Source organism: Emydura macquarii, unplaced genomic scaffold (assembly GCF_026122565.2).
Source record: "Emydura macquarii macquarii isolate MOO-44397 ecotype Brisbane River unplaced genomic scaffold, CSIRO-AGI_Emac_v2 contig_719, whole genome shotgun sequence".
In the NCBI taxonomy this organism is placed as follows: domain Eukaryota; kingdom Metazoa; phylum Chordata; order Testudines; family Chelidae; genus Emydura; species Emydura macquarii.
Window position 1 is genome coordinate 1,978,729 of NW_027130856.1, and position 19,100 is coordinate 1,997,828.

The 19,100-nt window shown below is 43.6% G+C and overlaps 1 protein-coding gene across 21 annotated transcripts in view; it reads left to right on the plus strand.

Moving 5' to 3' along the window:
• Positions 1 to 19,100, plus strand: part of SVIL (supervillin) — a 213,450-nt gene that overhangs the window by 146,201 nt on the left and 48,149 nt on the right. For all 21 annotated transcript variants that reach the window (XM_067542573.1, XM_067542572.1, XM_067542584.1 and 18 more), the window contains 3 exons: positions 6,673 to 7,252; positions 8,749 to 8,968; positions 14,635 to 14,764. In XM_067542573.1, the coding sequence (XP_067398674.1) occupies positions 6,673 to 7,252; positions 8,749 to 8,968; positions 14,635 to 14,764 (930 nt within the window). The remainder of the gene's footprint in view (positions 1 to 6,672; positions 7,253 to 8,748; positions 8,969 to 14,634; positions 14,765 to 19,100) is intronic.

The window sequence follows — 19,100 nt, forward strand, 5'->3', positions numbered from 1 at the left end:
TCCTCAGCCGAGTTCCAACTCAGCACATCGATGCAGAGTGCACCGGCCTCAATAAGAGTGGCTTCAGCACCGAAAAGGGATTTGGCACCCAGAGCACACTGACACCAACACTCCCCAGCACAGAAGACCCGGCACCACTCTTTCTGGTGCCACAGAAGAAGTGGGGAAAAAGGCAGACGGGGCATTCGCCGACAGTGAGATCTGCAGACAAGGGATAGACCCAGATGCATCCTACACCAGGACACTCGGCGCCCTCCCCTCTGGAGCCAGAACCGTCGACTTCGGCCCCACAAGGGGATCCGTTGAGTCCAGCGCCATTGGACTCATCCAGCCGGGAGAGCCACGTGGGGGAGCTGCACTCTCCTTCCACCCCAGACACCTTTGACACGATGTGGAACTTTATAGCTATAACAGCCCAGATGCCCCACGCCAGAAGAGAGGAGCAGGAAGTAAGTCTTCCAGCACCGCAGCCCATTGCAGTGCCGTCCAGAGGCAAACCTGCTATGGTTCGGTACCGATCACCCTCACTTTGGCACCATGCCCTGGACCAATCTCACTCAGCCCTGCCATGGTCTAAGTCCTAGTCATCAGGCTTAGAAACGGAGCCTTGTGTGTCCAGACACAGCTAGCGCAGGTCACAAAGATGCAACTGTTGGCAGGGGCAAGGACAAAACCCCTTTATGGGACCTTGGCAGCCCCAGTGGCAGGTGCTCCCCACTGGTCCTTATGGACCCCCTGGGCTTATCATCAGGCCCTGGGATCCACATCTAGGCGGTCGTCCTTCATCGCCTCACACACACAGAGCTTGAGGCCATCAGTACTGCAGCCATCTGCCTGCGGCGTCGAGAGGGAACGTGATCGCGGCACCAAGGAAAGGGTGGATCCTGGTGTGGACCACGGCACTGCAAGGAGACCCATAGCACCACGAGGGATGCTGCAAGGGAACAGCAGGACTCTGAGGAGTGGGAGGACTGAGCCCTCCATAGCGCATCCTCATCATCATCCCCAGATGAGGCAGTGGCGGGGACCTCTGCTACTTTCCCCCCGCTTTGGATAAAAGGGCCCACCAACAGCTAGTGAGGAGCATGGCAAAGAAGCCTCCAAGTTGAGGACGTTCAGGAGTCGGAGGACCCGACGGTCAAAATCCTGATTCCAGAGGGTCCCTCTCAGGTACACAAAAAAAGCATTTTAAGCCACTACCCACCCCTTGATTTTACTAGCCTCAGAAGCAGGACTACCCCAGGAAGAGGGGCAGAAACAATAGGCATAGAATACCATAGACTAGCCAGGGCCGGAGCTCAACAAGACAGCTATCAAGCTCCAAACAACCATTTTGAAGATGCAACTGATGGTGACACACCTGTCAGCAACCCAGATCCCTCACCGTGTTTCATGAACTGTCAGTCCCACTTCTGCCATGCATGGTCTTACATTACTTCGGACACTTGGGTACTGCATATAGTAGAAGTTGGATATTCTCCAATTTTTCTCCTTCATATCCTCCTGCCCCTCTTCCCCATCCCTGTTCAGGGACTCCTCTCGCAAGCAACTCCTGGCCCAGGAAGTGCAGGAGTTTCTGCAATTTGGGAGCTGTGAAAGAGGTCCCACAGGAGCTAAGGACTCCTGACATTTCTGGATCTGCAAAACCTCAATAAACTCATGAAGAAGACACGGTTTTGCATGATATCATTGGCTGCGATCAACCCTTCCCTGGATCCAGGAGACTGGTATACTGCTCTTGACCTAAAGGACGCTTACTTTCACATATCAATAGTCCCATCCCACAGGAGATTCGTCAGGTTTCTGGTGAGCAGCGCATACTACCAGTTCACAGTCCTCCCATTCGACCTGTCAGTGGCCCTTCAAATGTTCACCAAGTATATGGTAGTGGTCGCCTGAAGAGACAGCAGGTGCAAGTATTCCCATATCTGGATGATGGTTGATCAAGGGCCACTCCAGGCATCATGTGGAGGCACGAGTCAAACTGGTAAAGTTAATGTTCTACAATCTAGGCCTTCGCCTAAATGTGCCCAGATTGACCATATTCCCTAACCAGAGGATAGAATTTTTAGGTGCAGTGCTAGACTCGGGACTGGCAAGAGCATTTCTACTAGAGTCTCACTTCAAGGCCATGGAGTCCATCATAAGAAATGAAAGTCATTTCCTGATCATGACAACAAGGGTTTGTTTGAAGCTATTCAGCCACATGGTCTTGTGCATCTATGTGGCACAATATGTGAGGTGCAACTCAGACCTTTCCAAGTCCGGCTGGCATCAGTCTACCATCCAAACAAAGACAGACCAGACAAAGTTGTTTTGCTTCTCTATCGGGTTATCAATTCCCTCCAGTGGTGGAAAGATGTGTGGCTGGTATGTGTGGGAGTTCCTTTTTCCAAGGTCCAACCATCGCTATCCCTGGTTACAGATGTATCCGAAATAGGCCGGGGAGCACACCTAGGCTCACTCAGGACCCAAGGACTGTGGTGTCAGGAAGAGCTATCCCTCTACGTGAGCTGAGAGCATTATAACTAGCATGTCAGGCCTTCCAGCTGCACCTAGAGCACAGGTGCATTTCAGTTATGATAGACAATACATCAGCGATGTTTTATATAAACAGATGGTGGAGCGTGCTCCTTTCCCCTGTGCCAAGGAGCTCTCAAGCTATGAGACTTCTGCATCACTCATTCCATTCACCTGGAGTCATCTTACCTTCCAGGGGTGCAAAATGTGCTGGCGGACTGTCTCAGCAGGTCAGTTCACAACCACAAATGGTCCATCCAACCAGATACTGTGGACAATATCTTCTGGCAGTGGGGAGTTTCCCAACTGGATCTATTCGTGACTCTGCTCAACAGGAAGTGTCAGCAGTTCTGCTCCTTCCAGAACCACAGCCCATGCTCAATCTTAGATACATTCCTTCTGCCATGGGGACACAGTCTAATTACACATTTCCTCCTTTCCCTTTGGTCCACAAGGTCCTGCTCAAGATCAAACGGGAAAAGGCATCAGTCATACTGATAGCCCCAGCCTGGGTCAGAGGGCATTGGTTCACGATGATGCAGGAAATTGCATAAGCCAGTCCCATAGTCCTGCCTCTGGTGATGAATCTTATTACACAAGACTTCGGCTGCCTACAACATCCCAAGCTCAAGTCCCTTCACCTCACGGCATGGAAGCTCCATGGCTAAATCCTAAGGAGTCTGCCTGCTCGGAACTGGTTAGGGAGGTTCTCCTAGATAGTAGGAAGCCATCTACCAGGACGGCATACTGATGAAGTAGAAGAGATTCTCCATATGGGCAGCACAGAAAATTAACTCCCTGATTTGGGTGTCAATTCCTTCATCTTAGACTATCTGATGCACTTGAAACAGATAGATAGGGCTGGCAATTTCTTCCATGAAGGTGCACCTGGCAGCAATTTCCACTTTCCACCCAGCACATGTGGGCATTCCGTATTTGCTGATCCAGTGACAATCTGTTTCCTCGAGGGTCTGGGTATATACCTGCTGGTCTGGAACCTGATACTTGCTTGGGACCTTAACTTAGTGCTTACTAGGCTGATGGGGGGACCTCCTTCAAACCTTGGCTTCCTGCTTGTTCCTGCATCTTTCATGGAAGATAGCATTCCTGATTACAATCACCTCAGTCAGGAGACCCTCGGAGCTTAAAACATTAACATCGGACCAATCGTATACTGTCTTTCAGAAGGACAAGGTGTCACTGTGACTGTACCTGGCCTTCCTACTGAAGGTGGTGTTCCAGTTTCACATGAGTCAGGACATCTTCCTCCCGGTCTTCTTGCCAGAAACGCACGCTAACAGCAGAGAGTGAAGCTTTCATACACAAGAAGTCAGGAGGGCACTAGCCTTTCTATATAGAGAGAACTAAACCCTTCTGTAGGGCAAACCAACTGTTTATTGTGGAGGATGAAAGGCCTGCCAGTATCATCCCAGAGGATCTTTTTTTGGATCACCTTTTGCCTCAGAGCTTGTTACAACCTGGCTAAGGTACTAGCTTCGGTGTTAACTGCGCACTCCACGAGGGCTCAGGCCTCTTCGGCAGCATTCTTGACTTACGTTCCAAAACGGGAGATCTGCAGGGCCACTACTTGGTCGTCGATTCACACGTTCATGGCACACTACACCATCACCCATCAGGCCAAGGATGACGCTGCATTTGGTACAGCAGTGCTCCAGTCAGCGATTCCATGAACTCCTATCCTTCTACCTTGAGTCAGCTTGAAAGTCACCTAATTGGAAATGAGATGAGCAAGCACTCAAAGAAAAAAAGACTGTTACTTACCTTCTTAACTATTGTTCTTCGAGATGTGGTGTTCATGTCCATTCCAAGACCCACCCCCCTATCCCTCCGTTGGAGCATTCTGGCAAGAAGGAACTGAGGAGGCAGCGATTCAGCAGTGCCCTGTATGCAACGCCATGGAGGCACCATTGGTACTAGTAGGGGAAAACTCTTCCGGCAACCGTGCACATGACACGCACACACCTACTTGGAATGGAGAAGAGCAGCACTTCTCGAAGAACAACAGTTTCAAAGATAAGGAACAGTCTTTTCTTCTGCATTTTTCCTCTACCTGGGGTTGTTAAGATCTTCAAAGGCAGAGTTTTCATCAGTGCCGATCATCTCTGCAATGGCAAATTAAACTGTGTACTGGGGTGATTTGTGCAGTGGAGTTTGCTGTGCGATGGAGGTTTTCTACTTTGGACGCTATCCTATCCACTGAATTGCAGAAGTACTCTCTTTACTGCTGCGGTTTGAGTATAGAATGGCCAAACTGCAGTCCAGAAAAGCTAGCATGAAAATCAGCAGACATGTCACCTGCTTAGTATTACAACATTGAGAATGAAATCACCTGAGTAGCTCAGATCTTGTGTGTGCAAGGTACATTTCTAGGTATTGTATGTCAGTTTGAGCCAGTTCTGATTCTTGAACAGCATGGTGAGTACTAAGAAGTCTACACCCTTTCCTCACGCTCCCTTTGATCACTTCACAAATGGCCATGTTTGCTTGCCATATGATGGCAGAATTTTGCTTGTGTGAGTTCTCTGCCTTTCAAGTGTGAAGTTGTAATTTACACTATTTTTAATTTATCCACGTTTTCACAAACAGCAGAAATTGGAGAGATTTTAAACCAGGCTGTCAGACATCCCTGCACCAGGCTTGAATTCCACTTCCATTCACATTGTATACCCACCGTATGGACACAGAGCCTGACGCCTTTGCTGATGGTGGTGTGGGAGTTTGAGGAATGGAAATACGATGAGAGCATGTGGGAGGGAAATCTGTGTTTGCCTTGTATTATAATCTGCTAAACTTTTTACTGTCTGAATTTGAGCATAAAACATGGAAACACTTTAGGCACTGCGGCTGTGATCTTTGGCCTTGTTTTTACCCCCGCTAAGGAGGACATTACATTCGCCTGTAATGAACACACTATGTTGTAAATACTTTTTGAAGAGATGTGCCAGTAGTGAACTGTGTAGTTGGAAGGACTAGGATTTAGTTGTACTAGGGCAAACCACAACAGAGAAAATTGTGCAAAATAACCACTGCAGATGCATTACTAAAAAATGAGCAAAAATCAAATCAAATCTGCTGCATAAGAGAACCTAATTACAAAGTAATAAAAATCTATCGATTAAAGCTTAAATTCCCTTGTTGTTGATCTCTAAACCTTTATCTCTGGTGAAGCTAGGAGAAAGTGACTAGCTGCATAGTCTGGCTTTTGAGAACCTCCAAACCTCCTCCTTTCTCTAGGAATCTCCGAACAAGTCCAGTGACATCAACCTCGCTTTCTATTTTGGTTTAATCTAAAATCACCTCACTCTGGGTTCTAATTTTGTGGTGTTATGGAATTAGCACAAGCATTTTACATTTTTTCTGCTTGGAGCCAGACAACTCCCTTTGCATACTACATACTTAAAGGGTCATATGCCACACCTGAAATGACTAGCATCCATCAATGTGTATAAAAGTGACTTGTGTCAATTCCTGTGCAACTTTATTCTCTTCTGGGCAGACAAAATTAAGCCATTTATTTCAGATTCACCTGGACTGTTTAGTCTCTTAATAAATGATAGTATAACAAACTAGATGATAGAAGAGATCAAGAACGCAGCATGTTGCCGTGTTGTAAAGGCCCATATGAAATAGTCAGTTTTCAGAGTAACAGTTTTCAAAACAAATTGAGTATTTGATGGGGGTTTTTTTCCAACCATTATATTCCTGAAAGTGCAAACACATTGATTTGTAGTAGCATACGGGATTAACAGAAGACAAACTTTGATGTTCCAAATGCTTTACAATAATGGTCTCATGTCAGTGTCTTGTGATTGCTTGCATGGAGGAAGTTGTGCTTTTTCTTCCATTCTTAGGGGAATAGAAATGGTATGCTACTTAAGATGATAGCATTTTTTTCACCTATGGAGTTGTTTCTTGTTTGGCTGCTATTATCTACCCCAAGCCAAACTGTAAGGGCATTAGTCATGCCTTCATCATCTCTTCCTGCTCTGTTTAGATAGCACTATACACTTGCACAGGCACATTCCTTGCCCTGAAGAATGTATAAACTGCTTATAAACCTGTTCTTGTGAATTACTATTAGAGCTCTGTTTAAGGTCACACTTTTTTCAGTAGTGATTTTGTTATGCATAGGTACAAAATGAAAGTGGAAAAATTGCTCCCTTGTCACCTACTGTTGTAACATCGGTGTCAACTATGGCTTCTGCGACTTGTCCAGTGTATGCTGGGGATCTGCACACAAAGTCAACAGTTGATGAAAATGTAAGTGCTACCAGTAAAGCTGATTTGAGATTCTACTCTTCAGTAGAAAATGCAGACACTCCAATAAAAGACATACTGAAATCACAACCTTGGCAGTCTTCAGTGGAAGCTATGGAAAGCAAGGGAGCATCAAGGGAGCATGAAGAAGGGGAGATAAACAGATTCTTAACATATGAAGATAATGACATCAAAAAGTATAGTTCATTTGAAGAAGCAAGCACGCATCCTCTTTTCAGTAAAACAGAAGACTACCACAAAGAGACAAAATACACTTTCCCAAGAAAGAGCAGTATGGAATTGTTTACCCAACAAGCACTTTTACAGCCTGCTGAACAGAGAGAATTTGTTTCTGATACTATCCTGCATGGTAAACAGGAAGTCAAAGGAGGACAGTCCTGGGAGGAAAAGATGGAGTTGGAGAGTGTCATGAGAAGCAAGACCTTGTTGAGAGGTACAGTAAATAGTTGCTTTAGTTGTGGATTTTTCTGGCCTCCAAGTCAGATCATTTGCCAAAATGGAAAATTAGTTGTTTATCTTTAAGCCTTTTTTAAAAAGAGTAATGAAGAAATCTTTTGGAGTTTGAGGTTTTTGCAAACCTCTGGGTTTCTTTAGTTTCACAAACTTAGTTTACAGCCCCCCTTCATTTTTTAAACTTCTAAAATTCATTGATCTTCAAAGGTGATTTTATTTAATCAAATATATTTTTTCTAACTAAGAGAAGGCCTGTGCTTTCTATTGGGATAGTACTCCTTCTCCTCCCAGCCCCCACAAACAGCTAAGCAATCCCAAATTGTGACCTATAGTCAATATCTGTACATAGTTAGTTCTGTCGTTCTCTTGTGTGCACGTATACAGTGTACAATATGCAAACATAACTTATTTTCCTTACATTTTCTCCTGCCCCACTCCTCTTGTCTCTTCAAAGTGATATGTAAAAAGTACATTCAAAGTGATAGAACTTTAAACTCATGACGTTCGTGTGGAGTCAGAATTAGATTAAATAAGTTCGCTCCTCCCTACTTAAATGGCTTCGTGGCACATGATCGATTCAATCAATGAGACTCTAGTAATTACCCAAACCCTGCCTATATTATTGTGTTTGACTTGTAGAAGATTCTAAGATTAAATTGGTTTGCTTCTGTTTTACTAATGGGGAAAACTTGTGCCCTGCATTGTTAATGAAGTTGTATAAATGAAACTCATCTCAGAAAACGAGAATGCCAGAAGGACAACTTTAGTGTTCACACCCAGCACACATTCTACACAGTTAATTTCCCATGACTGCATTGGGAGGAGGGAGAACTAAAGTAGAAGCAATTGTCCCCGTTCTGTTGTTCTTCAGAGCTGTATCATGCCTGTCAAGTTTACAAAAAGAAAATGGAAGGTAATCCACATAATTCAAAGGAGCGATTCTTCAATATTGGGTTTTTCCCTTGTACATGTTTGTAAAGAGAGGTTTTTTTCAAGCTGTTTTGTTGATACATTATCTTTTGTAAAATCCCTCTTTCTTACGCACTTTCACTCCATATCCACTTACCTTACAATTCATTTTCTCTCTCCTGTCCCCTCCTCTCCCTACCATTGCCTCTTCCAGTTACACTTCTCTCTCCACCGCCTTGGTTTTCTCTCTTCCTTCCCCTTCTTTGGTCCCTTCTCTCTCATCCCATTGTTTCTCCTGAGATCTGCTTTCTTCAAAAGGAAGAGGAGCTTACAGCCCTTTTTAGACTGTGCAAGGTTGAGATTTTGTACTGAGCACGATACCCCTGGTGGTGATTGTTCTTTTTTGAATTCTTAATTTTACTAAAATAGTTTAACCAGAAAGTTCTTGATAGTTAAAGTAGTGCATGATCTGAATGTTAAATAGCACATCGTCTGGTTCCTGGTTAGCAATGTAAGAAATGTATGGTTACAGTAGTAGGTGCTAATTATGCTCTTCTCAATACACAGACTATGGTGAGCCTACTTCTGAACTTGTTGGCCCGACAGCAACACAAGCAGTTTCTCAGACAGTAACTGTGGTATCCTGTAGACAGCAGGAGGCTTCTGAACAACTAGAGGGAAAATTCTATAAGAACTCCTGTGAGCTGTTCGCTACTGGAGAGAACAAAACAGAAACAACTGAGGACACCCTGGACGCACCCAGCAAAACATTGTCAATTAAAGAAAGGTAATTAGGTTCCTCTTTCTGAAGTGATATCTGCATATATACATTTATAACATGGTGGTGGTAGTGGTTGTGTACACAGGAGCATTTCTTTGGGATGGTTTTTAAAAAGCTATGTATGTGTTAATGACCAGATTCTTCACTTGTCAGACTATTAAAAGTGAAAACATGCAACTCATCTGTCTGACACTAGACTTGTAAAAGCAGACAGTAGTGAATCACAATTACCATAAAGAGAGCATGCTAATCTAATTTTGAAAGTGCCAACTGAGTGACAAGAAGTGATTAAGGAAGCAAGTAACTTCAAACACATATTTTAGCTACCTTTTATGCTAGTATATTTAATGAATTTTCTCAGGTTCTATTTTTGCTTGCAACACAGTTACAGTAGCAAACCATGACTTTTGTACTGTACATTAATCATTTGCTTTTTGATCTGGAGCAATCTGTTTTAATAAGAAGAGTATTTAGAATCTAGCAGTAGAATCTGTATGTAAAATATGTTTGGTCTTTGCTTGATAAATGTGTAAATGGCTTCAATTTGTTAATTTTAATTTAGGAAACTGCTGTATGGGATAATATTTGAGCATGTGTGTGGAAATAGGGGTGTTTATAGGGTCATTTCAAAACCCAGTTTCACTGTATTGAAATAAAATATATGGACTATCCTATGTCTGTACAGCACCTAGCACAATGGGGTCATTGTCCTTGAGTAGGACTCCTACGTGCTATGGTAATACAAATAATAAGATAGTAATTTAACTAAAATAGACTAAACATTTTGAGACTGAGTTCAATCCTCGACCGACCTGACTAGAATTCTGTCAATATATGCTAATGAGGGCATGCCAACTCACAGCAGCTCAAGCCCTGATCCTATTCTCACTTTATCAACACAGTACATATGGTACATTGAAAAACAAAAGAAGCTGGTGAGGTTATCAATACATTTTGTTACCAGAAATGTTTCCATGCTCAATTCATGTGGACCCTCAAATTTGGACATCCAACTCAAGTTTTTCAGAAACAAGAACCTAAAATTTGGTTCCTAAGTGCATTTTCAGGCACCTAAATATATGGCCTAGTTTTCTACTTCATTGACTTCAATGGGAGTGATTTTGGTGGTCAGCACCTGTGAAAATAAGGTTCTTTTGGGTTCTATAAGCTAGAACGGGCATAGAAACAAAAATACCCCCATTTCCCAAACATGCAATCGACAGTATTTTTTAAAATATATACATCAAACAAATGAAAAATACAGACTTTCTGTGCCTTCTCTAAGTGGATGCCACCGATGTTAAGGTAGGGCATAACATACTGTAGCATTTGTGGATTAGAGACCAGGAAGTAATTGCCTTGCCCTCCCCTGCCCTGAAACAAAGGTTTGTTTAGGAGTAACCATCCTAGGCCTAAATCGAAAGTTTGAATCCCACTGACCTCTTGGGAAACTAAATTTAAAGACCCAGTTGTTGTGTTTGCTGCTAGCAGTCAGTCACATGCACTTTCCATAGAATTCTAGTAGTTAGACCATGACCGGTCTAGTCCATCTCTCTGCAAGTGCGGGAGAATTCCTATTGGCTAGTTAGTTGGAATGGGAAGATTCTGAATCCCCAAAACATTTGCAAATGACAGTCTTGCTTTCACAAGGAGTGAGATTTCCAGAATGTTGCAATGCTCCATTTTTGCCCCAGAAGGCAGAAATTGCAATCACTCACTCCTGTCTTCTGGCAATAACCCACACTAAATATTCCATTCCTACATCTCTTTCCAAGGTGCATTGTCTTTAAGTATGACACTTCTGTTTTTTTTCATAAGCTTGTACCAACTTCATCTCTCCATCTTGTTAGCTATGTCAAACATTCTTTCACTTTAAGGAATAACAGCCATTTTAAAGAAATAGTGATGATTGGCTAGGCACCTACATCCAGACCAGACAGTCCCACTAAGACTTTGTTTCATTGAGGCACAGTGAGGCTGATGGAAGGAACACACCCTTAAGTTCTACCTACCCGCTAATTTCTAGAGTAATATAGATGGGTTGAGGGCAGAATGAAAGTAATTATTTTCAGGGGAAATAAATAACTGTTACTCCCATGCTTTCCATCTATAGCTAAATGAGATACCTTTGTGTTCTTAGGCCTGTCAAAAACAGTCCACTTAGTACTGTCTACTAGCAAAACTGTTGGGTTTAGAAAACTGAAATATGTCTAGCTTAATTGTAGATAGTCACTCTGATCTTGTACAGAAAGACTTTCAACTTGTGTTCAATTTCGTCATTTCTTCCCCCCCCCCCCCCCCCCCAACCACTTCAAAAAAGTTCAAGGACTGAATGAACAAAAATAAATATCAGGTTGTTTTGGTCATGTTTAGCTCCAGAAATTCAGTGATGACATGTACTATGCTTTGTGCCTTTAGTCTGTGAGTAGCAGCAAACTTGACCTGGGGTGGAGCAAGACGCACCACACAAATTAAACTTCCCAAATAGGCCAGTTTAGAGGGGCTGTTGAAGACTAAAGAAGGCCTCATGTGCATATTTAGTAATCATAAGACTTCTGTGTAAGTGATGTGCTATATAAATTATAGCCTTTGACCTTGCTGCTGGGTTGTGGGTTCAAGTGCCATTTGTCCTCCCTGAAGCTCCTACATATATTGATTTGGCTCCAATAGCAGAGGAGTGGCTCTCACCCTGTAAGCATTACTGGAAGAAAGCATTCCTAACCTATGTGCTTTGAAAGTATACCTGTGGGACAATAAGAAGAATCTTCATTATACTGGGCAATGGATAATATCACACAAGTTCAAAAAGTAATGTTCTCTTCCCCGTTCACACTTCCTCTGTGTAACTGTAATTATATAAATAGACTATATATTTTGATTTTCAAATAACTAAAAAGACATTTAGGCACATCTAATACACACTAACAATTTGATTGTATTACCTGGCTATTTGCTGGATAGCAGCTATCTGAAACTTGGTTGAACACCACCACATCTTATGGTTCAAATTGGACAATAAAAGTTTAAAGTGTTGAACTTGCTGTGACATGATCAGGGATCAGGAGCCCTCTGGGATCTTAATTTGTAACAGCATGTCCTTCAGGTAAATAATCTATAAAGCCAAACTTTCTTGGTGGATGCTGATGGAAGGGGGACCCAGGGGGAAGGCGAGCCCTGGCACTTGGATGAGCAAAACTGATGTCATATTTTTAATGTTCCATAAATTCCATAATTTCTGAAAGCTACAAACTTCATGTTAATGTATTGTTACCCCCCCAAAACAGACCCAAGACATCCTTACGATGGCTTACCTAGCTCATTTGTCTGTTTTGGTAGGTGAAAGGAGATGGCTTGCCCTAGAGGAATTGCCAGGGTATTACCAGGGGTTTCCCTATGATCTGCAGGAGACTCCCTGGAACAGACTAATCTGTTTACCCTTTGGAGGACATGAATACTGCCTTCAGCTTGAAGGATTGACACTCAGACAGTACTCTTCGAAAACAAAATATTCTTTATTTAACGTACTAATATTCCTTAAAACAATAGATCTTAAAATTATAAATCAAGAAACAAAAATCCTGTTAGCACATGTATACACATTAAAGTACTCAATACTGCAATATCATACTGTTGGTAGTGGCTTAAGTGATCACATTCTACATATGGTGATCAGTCAATTTTAATAAACACTAAACTTTATGCATAACATAGACATGCACATTAGAGGTTCATCTTTATTATCCCAAGCATACACAGGCAAATACTATTGTATATCCTATGCTATAGTTAATATGCTCACTTCTTGTAGGCTTCTTTCCCTTTGGTCTGTCAAAAAGGAGTCCTGTTCTGTCTCAGCACCAAGGCTGCTGCTCTGCCTGTGCTGCTCTTCTGCTTCTCAGCTGCTGCTGCGTCTCTGCTGCTGCTTGCAGTGGTTTCTTGTTCCATCGTAAAAACCTAAACCTCTTCTATGCCTTCAGTGATTTCGTTCTTTCTTCTAGTATTCCTTCTTCTGCTTTCCACCTTCTACCTTTTCTCTCTATTTCTGATTTCTTACATCTTTTGTCCCAAGTCAGTCAGCTCGCTGCCTTATATTCAGTTTCTGACCTACTCTGATTGGTTATTCCCTCAATACGTATCATTAGCATATCTATCCTCCAATCACCTTTAAGCCCTCTCTGAATGGTCCATTCTTATAAACCAATCACAGCTGCCAGATCTGTCTGTCAATCAAAGCTGGACCTAGTTGTAAATTTGCTTATTGACTGACTGATCCCTCCTTTCGGGTTTTGGAGCGACCTCTACTTAACTCAACCTGTGTGCTTGCCATAGGCCAAATTGCCCCAAAACCACCATCTTACTGTTCCTGGCTGTGATCACCTGGGACCACCGTTTTACTATCCCTGGCTATAAACACGCAAAACTGCCTTTTTAAATTATTAAATCTTTTTTACTATAAACAATTCTTATTTTCTTATATGCATCTTAACGTTAAGGTCTACAACTGCCACTCCATTTTTACTAATTTAGATAATTTTATTTCTATTTTTCCCTTGCTTCAGCTAATGGTGGCAGGTCAATATTCTCAATGCTGTATATAGTAAACAGACTAGAGCAGCTCAAAAATCTTTCATATCAGTACTTTTGGTGAGGAAGGGTCGGAATCTGGGATTTTTCCATATTTTCCCCTCCTTTTACTTCTCACTGCCCATTAGTGTCTGCAGAGATCCGACTATGCAGTTCCCCTTCCAGCAGAATAGAGCCTGACACGTTATATCAGTGAGTCAGCATCTCTTCATACTTCAGCCACAGGTGGTTGCTCAAGAGTAGATACAGTAGTTGCAAAAGCTTCTGCTGGTTTGAGAGATTATTGATTTTGCTGGTGTTCTCCATTTTAAATGTAAGCAATATCGCTCAAACCCGCTGGAGAAACTTAAGTGCAACTGCAAGTATGACTAGTTACTACTGCATAGGTGCCACTGTGATGAGCTCTAAGATAGGCAGGGGGCTATGAAACACTCCTTCTTTCCTAGGTGCTGACCTTGAAACTTCCAGTGTGCCAGGCTACATACTGACTGAAGAACTTGGGACTTCCCGGCTCAAGTGCCTTATTGGAGTGAATTGGGTGGCTGCTGGACAGACTTTCCTCCTTATTGCATTTCAGAGATCATAAAAACCTCCTCAATATATTTTCAAGTGTAAAACACAAAATGTCCGAAGGACATCTTTGCTATTTTGTCTTCAGGTTTTGGGCTCATTTACATGGCAAGCAGCCTGTGAATCTACAGCACACTAGCGTGCCATGCAGTAACATCCTGTGTAAACACTGCTACAGTGCAGTGACTGTCCTGAAGTGCAGTGCATTGCCCCGTTGTACTAAGCCGCACTATGGGACTTTCACTGTGCTGTAGCAGTGTCCTTCTGGGAAGCTGGTGTGCTGTAGACGCACACCTTGCCTTGCATTGCAGTAACTCAGCATGTAGACAAGCCCTTGGTATGTGTTTCTGAGTTTCAAGTGGTTAGACTAATGGTAGCACATTTGAAAAGCCTAGTCAGAGGCTTACGTAAAAATTTCCTAACCAAACCATTCTTGAAGTAATGCAGACAGCTTTCGTAGGTAATGTTGAAATGTTCAGTGTTGAAATCTACATGGTTGGCATATTTTTCCTTCTTAGGCTGGCATTGTTGAAGAAGAGCGGTGAAGAAAGCTGGAAAAGCAGGCTTAACAAAAAGCAGGAGTATGGGAAAGTGTCTGGCCCTGAGCGTAGCACGCAGCTGCAAGAAGCTGAGCAGTTGTTCAAGAAGGTAAAGCTTCCCATGTTAGGAAAAAGTATTCCTATTGAAACACTATTGCATTGGAGATGCATCACACTAGACTAGCATGCCTAACATTGGTTAATAGCTACAGCTTGTAGCATTACAGCCATATTTAACTTGCTTCAGGATTTGTTTAAAAAGAAACAAAAACAAAATTTCTCTGTCACAAGAGCTCTTAAATGAAAAGTTGTCTTGTTGAGTGTCTGCTGCCGCAATATTTTCAGTTTTGGGCAGAATGTATTTTCATCAGCAGAATACCAAGAAGTTAAATGGGCTTTTAAGATTTTTGGGGAAGTTAAATAATTTCTGAAACATTTGGATTTCACATGCTCACAAAAGCAAGAACAGATTTCAGGTTAACAAGTATTTAACTTACATGAATCTTTCTTGATGTTTTATATAAAATGGTTTTAAGATATTACATTCAGGGATTTTTCTAATGAGAGAGAGAACTTTTAAGTCTTTGGATGGTGTTTTGCTGTCTTCATGCACATAGAAGCATTTTCAGTAGTTCTGATGGAACCAAGGATTAGTTGTTAAAGTCCAAATATTAGAATACCCATGGATTACTTCTATTTTTGAGTCCCTTATATAGTTCTCGATATTAGTGAGTAGTCTGACTAGTGTTTTATGTTGCTTATCAGAGCCAGTAAGTGGAATGGAGGATGAACAGAATGAGGTAGCAAAGACCCAAAAGTTCATGCTCTTCACCACCATAGATCAACCAACTCCAACTTGATCATTCCATGAAACTAGCATTGTGAAGTTTAATTCGCTTTACACAGCAGTCTTTAAAATCTTTAAAACAAGCTGAGAGCAAGGGATACTATAGTACAGTGGATCACGGAGGTAAACTATCAGTCAGGAAGATTTTTTTCCTAAGCACTATCTGTTCCTTGCATATGTGGCATAAGAATTTTGGAAGGAGCATTTGTTGGATATGGCACTGCAAGAGACTTTGTTCAGATTTGTCAGACTGAATGGACCATTTCAAAAGTAATGACTCTGAAGAGGTGGTATTTCCACAAAGGACAGGTGAAGAAAATTATACTTATAATATGTTCTTTACCAGTTGGGACAAGAATCTTTGTCTCGTTAGTTAGTAATAAAAACGTTTTTATTAAATACTCAATGCAGGTACCCAGCCAATAATATAATATATATGTCCTATTCCCATCAGCATGTGTGTAATGGTAGGGTTGGTGAGAAATCTGGCCTTGCTGAAAACTTTTTTTGTATCCAGGAGTATCTGAATCATAAGTGAATATGTCTGAACCATCTGGTATCTGCACAATAAGACTAAGAAAACAATCAGTTGTGGCTGTATTTTGTCCCCTGTGGACTATTTTTAAAATATGCAACATGCAAACTTAATTTGGATGGGGAAAACAAAACTATGAGCTCACAGTGTAACAATTCAGTCTCCAAAATCACCACTTTTAAGGTCACACTGGTAACATCCTCTGGTTGAAAACCACGTAAGAGAATCACCAATGAACATAAAGCAACCAAGCTTGTGTAAATTCAAAAAGAATGTTCTTTGAGTGCTTGCTCATGTCGATTCCAATTAGTGCACAGTTGTCGGAAGGTTTTTCCCCTAGCAGTACCTGTTGGGTCAGTGCAGGCACCCTGTGGAGTAGCGCCTCCATGGCACTGTATATAGGGCCCTTCTGACCCACCGCCTTCTCAGTTCCTTCTTACTGCCCATGACAGTTGTTAGAGCTTCTTGCTTCTTCTGTCTGGCAAGCTTTCCTCTAGCAAAAAAAAGAGAGAGTGAGTTGTTAAACTCCCCGGGTATGCCTCGGTCCCAAGGATTTAAACTATGTGGGACCTGCCATAAACCTATACTGAAGGGAGACCCACACAAATCCTGTCTCAAATGACTAGGAAAGACACCAGTTGGCTTGATGGGCAAGATCTGCAGGGAGACTTCTGGCTGAGGACTAAAAAGGACAGGAGCGTCAAACTCAAACACCCCCTTATGGAAGCAGCACTGTGCCCCCAAGTGAGCCATTCCGACTCGGCTCCCAGCATGTTGGTGCGGAGCACACCTCTATAAGAGAGGTTATGGCTCTGAAGAGGGACTCGGCACCGAAAGACAACCAGCATTCTCGAAAACTGAAGACCCAGCACCGCTCCCATTCTCCGGTACCACAGGAGAGGTGTAAAAAAGACAAACGGGACATTCACCTACAGTGAAGTCCACAGGAAAAGGGGATACCCGAGTATGACCCATACTGGGACACTCCGTGTCCTCTCCACCCAGGTCAGCACCATCGACTTCAGTCCCGCAAGGGGATCTGTCGAGTCCGGTGCTATTGGCTTCACCTGACAGGGAGAGCCACGTGGGGGAGCTGCACTCTCCCTCACCCCAGACACCTTTGAAGCAGCGCAGGACTTAATAGCCATGACAGCTCAGCGGTCCCCCACCAGAAGGGATGAGCAAGAAACAAGACCTTCGGCACTGCTTCCCAGACTCATCCTGATTGGCACCACTGTGGTCTCCATGCTCTGAGTCTCACTCATCTGGCTCAGAGGTGAAATCCGTCACCTGTTGCAGAGGCATGACCATCGGTAGAAGCAAGGATAAAATCTTTTTATGGGACTATGGCAAGTGCAGTGGGAGATGCCAGTGCAATGGCCCTTTTGGACTCCTTGAGCTTATCATCAGGCCCAGGGATCCTCATCCAGAAGGTTCTAATCCGTCGTCTCCCACGCAAGGAGCTCGAGACCTTCAGCGCTTCAACCATCTCCCTGTGGCACTGAGAGGGACGATGACCGCGGCACCAAGGGCAGAACAGAGCTCGGTGTGGCACCTAGTACCAATGAGGACCACATTACTGAGAGGGAGGGCCCAGGGGAATCACGGGACCCTATAGGGCAGGAAGACCCAGCCCTTGCTAAAGCATCATCAGCGTCCCCAGATGAGGCAGTGGTGAGAAATGTAGCTACTTCTCCCCTGGTGTATAACAGAGCCCACCAACAGCTGCTTAGGAGGATGGCAAAAAATCTAGGCCTCCAAGCAGAGGAGATGCAAGAGTTGGAGGATTCCATGGTCGACATCCTGACACTGGAGGGCCCCTCTCAGGTAACCCTACCTCCGATTAAAACAATTCAAGCCACCACTAAAATAATGTGGCAAACCCCTGCATGTATTCTCCCAATGGCTAAAGGGATAGAGTGGAAGTACTTGGCCCCATCCCTCAGATTCAAGTACCTCTTCACACACCCACAGCTGGCGTCATTGGTGATGGCTACAGCGAATGAAAAGAGACAGGGACAGCAGACACCAAGACCAAGGACTTGAAGAAGCTGGGTCTCCTCAGTAGGAAGGTATATTTTACCAGAGGGCTTCAGCTTCACATAACCAACCCGCAGGCCAACCTTAGTCGCTACAATTTTAACTCCTGGGAGGCTGTGTCAAAATTCAAGGAGTTGCTCCCAGCTGCTTCAAGCAGGCATTTGCCACAGTCGTTTAGAAAGGAAAGGCCATGGCGAGAACATCACTGCAAGCAGCCTTGGATGCGGCGGACTCTGCTACATGCATAAAGCCTTGGATGTGGAGATGCTCCTGGCTGCAGGTGTTGGGCCTTTCCCCAGAGGTGTAGCAGACCATATAGGACCTGCTGTTTGGGGGCTCGAGGTTGTTCTCAGAGCAAACTGACTCCAAGTTGCACAGCCTAAAGAATTCTAGGGCTACCTTGAAGTCCTTGGGCTTTCACACTCTGAGCACTAGGAGGAAACACCTCAAGCCTCAACCTCCCCCACTTTTTATCAGGCACAGAGGCAAGAATACCCAAGGAAGAGAGGCAGGAGCAATAGGTTCAGGACTCCACAGCCTCTGCCTAACCAGGGCCGGAGCTTGGTGAGATAACCTTCGAGTTCCAAGCAGTCATTTTGAAAATGCTCCTGGGGGCGAGACACCAGTCCAGAGCTAGGATCCCTCCTGGTCTTTCCTGAATAGTCTATCCCATTTCTACTGAGTGTGGACTCACATCACCTTGGACACTTGGGTGATGTGCACGATAGAATTGGGAGATTCTCTCTAATTTTCCTCCTTCCCACCCTCCTGTCCCCCTTCCCCATCCCTCTTCAGGGACTCCACTCACAATCAATACCTTATTCAGGAGTTGCAGGAACTCCTACAATTGGGAGCTGTGGAGGAGGTTCTTCCAGAGCTAAGGGGAAAAGGGTTCTACTCCCAATATTTCCTAATCCCAAAGGCCAAAGGTGGTCTCAGACCCATTCTCAACCCGAGAAATCTCAACAGATTCATGAAGAAGATGATGTTTTGCATGGTCTCTTTGGCCGTGATCATTTCCTC